This window comes from Lygodium microphyllum, chromosome 7 (assembly GCF_053477565.2).
Source record: "Lygodium microphyllum isolate KBCC chromosome 7, Lygodium_microphyllum_v1.1.10, whole genome shotgun sequence".
NCBI lineage: Eukaryota > Viridiplantae > Streptophyta > Polypodiopsida > Schizaeales > Lygodiaceae > Lygodium > Lygodium microphyllum.
Window position 1 is genome coordinate 9,622,038 of NC_141141.1, and position 4,566 is coordinate 9,626,603.

General features: G+C 39.2%; 1 protein-coding gene across 1 annotated transcript in view; it reads left to right on the top strand.

The window, feature by feature from the left end:
- Positions 1–1,713, top strand: part of LOC148033170 (uncharacterized) — a 14,618-nt gene extending 12,905 nt beyond the window's left edge. The window contains exons 2-3 of the mRNA XM_087682344.1: positions 765–892; positions 1,066–1,713. Of these exons, the coding sequence (XP_087538470.1) occupies positions 765–892; positions 1,066–1,539 (602 nt within the window). The 3' untranslated portion in view covers positions 1,540–1,713. The remainder of the gene's footprint in view (positions 1–764; positions 893–1,065) is intronic.
- Positions 1,714–4,566: the final 2,853 nt, after the last annotated feature.

The following is a 4,566-nucleotide window of genomic DNA, read 5'->3' on the forward strand; positions in this document are numbered from 1 at the left end:
TATCACCTTGCTCCTTGAAAGACAAATTTAGCCCCAAATTTGATATTGACTGCTTGGCCTCTTGAATCTCCTTAAAATTTCTTAATTTTAGCTGTTGAAATTCAAGTCCTAGGCCCTCAATTTTGAGCACACATCTTGACGCCGTTGTCAAAACCCTAAATTTTGTTGGGGGACTTTGCCCATGCCACATGAATTGATTGAAATATTAATTTGTCATTTTGGATTATATACCTTGGCTTTAGTACTCCACACGAATTATGAATGGAATATTATTTTTAAATAATTTTAATTTTTTAATGCCATTCTTGTTCCCACATCCCCGTTCCCTAGGGTTGGTGTCCTCGTCACTGTCTTCCGTTTTTGTTCCTTGTTTCAAGTTTCTACGGTGCCATGAGTCATTGGTAGTTAGATGGAGGGAGGGGAGAGCAAAGGAGGGGAGGGGTTTTAATGGGTGGCAGTTAGTTTTAAGTTTTGTACTCATTGTTTAAGTTTGGAAGCTTATTGTAAGGGTTGTGATTTTGTGTTGACTGTGAGCATGAAGGGGGAGTGTGGAGTTAGTTTTAAGTTTTGTACTTATTGTTTAAGTTTGGAAGCTTATTGTAAGGGTTGTGATTTTGTGTTGATTGTGGGCATGAAGGGGGAGTGTGGAGAGAAGTGGAGTGGTGTATTTTATGGTTGCGGGGATTATGCAGAAGTTTTAGATTTTAAACCATAAAGGTTTTTTCTGGAGTAAGTGTTTTAATCTCATGTGGTATTGACTGCAGGAACCCACAAGTTCTCCTTGTCTATTAGAAATAGAGGAGGAAAAGATGTTGATCTGACAGTCAATACTCCCATGTTTTTAAAAGCTGAGCAAGCCAAGTTATTGGTGAAGCATCAAACAAGTGAAACTGTAAGCTCTTGGCTACCCTTTTCTTCCCTGCTTTGCATTGAGGGTTTATCCCAAATATGCTCTTGAGACTTGAATGATCGAAGAGTTTTTGTCAAATTGAATGTTTTTCTCTGCATGTAATATAGCACTAAGTGGATACGTTTTTCTCTTTTTGGCACACCATCGACATTCAGGTTCTCATTGACCTGACAGACAAAACAGCATTAGACTCTGATAAAGCAAAAAACATGAATATTACAGTCAGTAGCATCCATGGTGACTGCAGCCTCAGAGTGCCAGTGGTTGAGGATTTCCAAGGCACATCATCACTCAAATATTCACAGTACTTTGTCTACTTGACTCCTAAGGTAGCTGTGTATATACTCCTAGGTCTGCTTTCTACAGTATGTGGGGTCATATTGTTCTGCAAGTACAGGAGAAAGAAACGTGCTGGTGGTTCTGTAAAGTACCAGCAATTGGAGATGAATACGATTGTAGTAGGTACACCAAAGGAAAGGGAGGAAGAAACTGTTGATGGATGGGATGAAATGTGGGATGAGGATTGGGAAGACACAGAAGCCATCAGATCATCTTCAAGGCTGACTCAAAACTTATCTTCAAGAGGCTTGGCAGCTAGGAGAGGCAACAAAGATGGTTGGGACGACTGATGGAAAGCTGTTTGCTTTAGGAGCATTAGCTTCTCAAGATTGTGTATGAAGCTTTCAAGAATGTTAAGGTAATTTGGCTAGTGGGGGGGGACAATGTGCAGTATTTTGCTCAATTGTGTCATCTTTAGTTTCATCTACTGTGCTTAATAGTCAACACCTCTTTGGACCCCCCTTTCTTATAGAATTATAACGAAGTTCAGTAGATATGCAGTCGGTTCAGAAGTTCAGATGCTAGCAAGTGTAAGGCCCCCCATTATTTGATCCCCCACACTACAAATTGTTCATTTTGGCTTGTAGTAGATGTTATATGAATCTCTCTTGTTTTGTCTGTGTATCTGTGCTTGTTGTGCATTCTATCTAATATTGTGCAGATTATTGTATTACATCTTATACATGTACCTTTGAAGCTGTATTTCAATGTAGTGATTGGTGAGGTTGATGTGAGACCATTATGTAGAGCTATGTAAATACCAACCATGATATGAGATGTATTTTCAAGGAACTGGACTGTGAAACAGCCTGGTATTCAGTCATTCATGCATGCCGTTTACAAATTATTGCACGTCTTTTTGATCTCAATGGAACTCTCTTTTGGAGTTACATCTATACTGTCTCTTATTTTACAACTTACCAAACCTATCACCAGACTTGATGAGGTCCTGTGGCACAATCTCAAAGAGCCTTGACAGAAAAAAACGACTTTACTTTCAAAACTAGTTTTTTTTCTAGGCAAAAAAAAATCTAACTTGTGCTTCATTCCAACCGGAGCATGCCACTCTCTCTCAATATATAACTCAATCAAGACATCCCTCTCTTCCACATTGTCATTAATATTCTCTCTTGCCTCACCTTTAGCAAGTTATCTTTCTAAAAAATAGTCAACCCTTTTGTGAAGATTGCAAAGTCACTTGAGATTAATTCTAATCGTCCTATCCATATCTTTTCACTCCCCTTCTCATCGGTGCCAACAAATTCCTTTTTCATCATCCCTCGTCTTGTCCATATCTTCTTGCCTCCCTTTCCAAAGCTTATGGATTTGTGTGCTCTTCATTACTATATGCTCACTCTCTTCATTAATCTTCATTGTGTTGTAGGCAATAACTAAAAGGTTTTGTGTTGGAGATTGAGCACACCCTCTATGAGACAAGGCAATGGAAAAGGATGCTTGTAGCAATTAGGCAAGCAAGAAGATAGATAGCAAGGCACAATGCGTTAGGTGGGTGATAGGGTGAACGAGCATGAGCTAGGGCCTTGGCTTTGGTAGCATCAACTCCAACCAATTTGTTGAGCATGATGTTGAACTTAGGTGGGATCTCGAATTGCGATAAGCAACATGCTATGCAGTACATCTCCTAGGTATTGACAGTGTGAATTGCAATACCAAAACTAGTTAGGGGCCACAATATATTGTAGGTTCTTGATGGCTTGCTTGTGTGAACCACAATACCAACTAGCTAGGGGTCATAATATGTTGCAGATTCTTGATGATAACTTAGTGCTTCTAGAAGTAGGTAGAGAACTTGTCACATAAGTTAAACTTATTGCAAGATTGTGGAGTGAGTGAATTTGGATGGAAGGAAAGATGCCATGTTGGAGGGCCACACCTAGATTTGTAGTAGTGATGTGCATTGGATGTGTTGTTGCCATGTTCATGCTCTTAGACGATACTCTCATTGAGTGGCTTGATGAGGAAGGCATATCAAAGCTTTTGTACCATTGTCTAGTCTCCATGTGGCCTACCGCATGTGGCTCCCATGCTTACTTCATTATGCTATGGAGATGATTAGTGCATGAACATTAGTTGAGAAAGGTTCATTAGATGATTATCACATACTCTCTAGACTAATCATTTTAGTCATTTGCTAATTTTTTGGATGCTTCTAGTACGATCTCCATCACTCATAGTAGGTATATATAGAATGTTCAAACATGGTACTTGGATGCATCATTGACATCGCATGTGGTCAAAGTCTCAAGTTGCAACCTGGATCTAGAGAGAACAAGTAATATAGACTACCAAGTTAACTATGGGTCGCTAAAGAAACAAGCAACTCTTAAAAACCGCTATTATGACTTGACTAATGTGAAATCATATCATTAGCCTTGAGACGATTGAAAAGTATTTGATGATTTACTGGATGAACCTCCTCAATATGTTATTGCCCATCATCCCCCACATGGAACTGCTATGAGAGTAGCTAGATTTTTACAATCCACATCAGGCCTCAAACAAAAATGTTGAGGTAGCTTGCGTAGTGAAATTCACTAGACATCCAGGACTAAAAGTTGCTAGCACACGTGAGAAGGCAACATTATTTTTGCTTTCTCTCTATTGCAATGGAATAAGTTATTTCTCACCTTCAAGTTGAGATGATTACATTGCACTATAACATTTTACACAATGGTTGCCTTACGACACATTGTGTAAAGTCTAGATGGCCATAAGAATGTTTTGAGGAGAGAGTAGTAACATGGTTTCCAAATGTACTTGAGTGGCTATGGCTTTGTAGTATTAATGTATTGGGGACTCATTAGTTCACAAAATCTAGAATTTGAGATGAAAAATCTAAAGAGAAACTCTCTCTCTCTCTCTCTCTCTCTCTCCACACACACACACACACACACACACACACACACACACACACACACACACACACACACACACACACACACACACACACACACACACACACACACACATTCATTTTCACAAAAGGCCTTAATGAAAATCATGACTATTTTTGGGGGGATATTTCTCATACTATTCTTTGTATCCTTGAGCCAAGCGGTGTGGCAGTAAACGATTCTACAAATCCATGATGGGGGTGGCCTCGATATTATTGTCTTGAACTTTGTAATTGTCTTCACATGACTTACAAAAACATGAACATGAAAGGAACTAGCATCTTGTCTTTCTTGCTTAAGTATCTTGATTCTGGGAAAATTGATTGTTCAAGTATCTCTATGGAGTATCATAATATCCAACATGGCATTGGTCCCTATGCCTGCAAACTCTCAAGTTGGTTC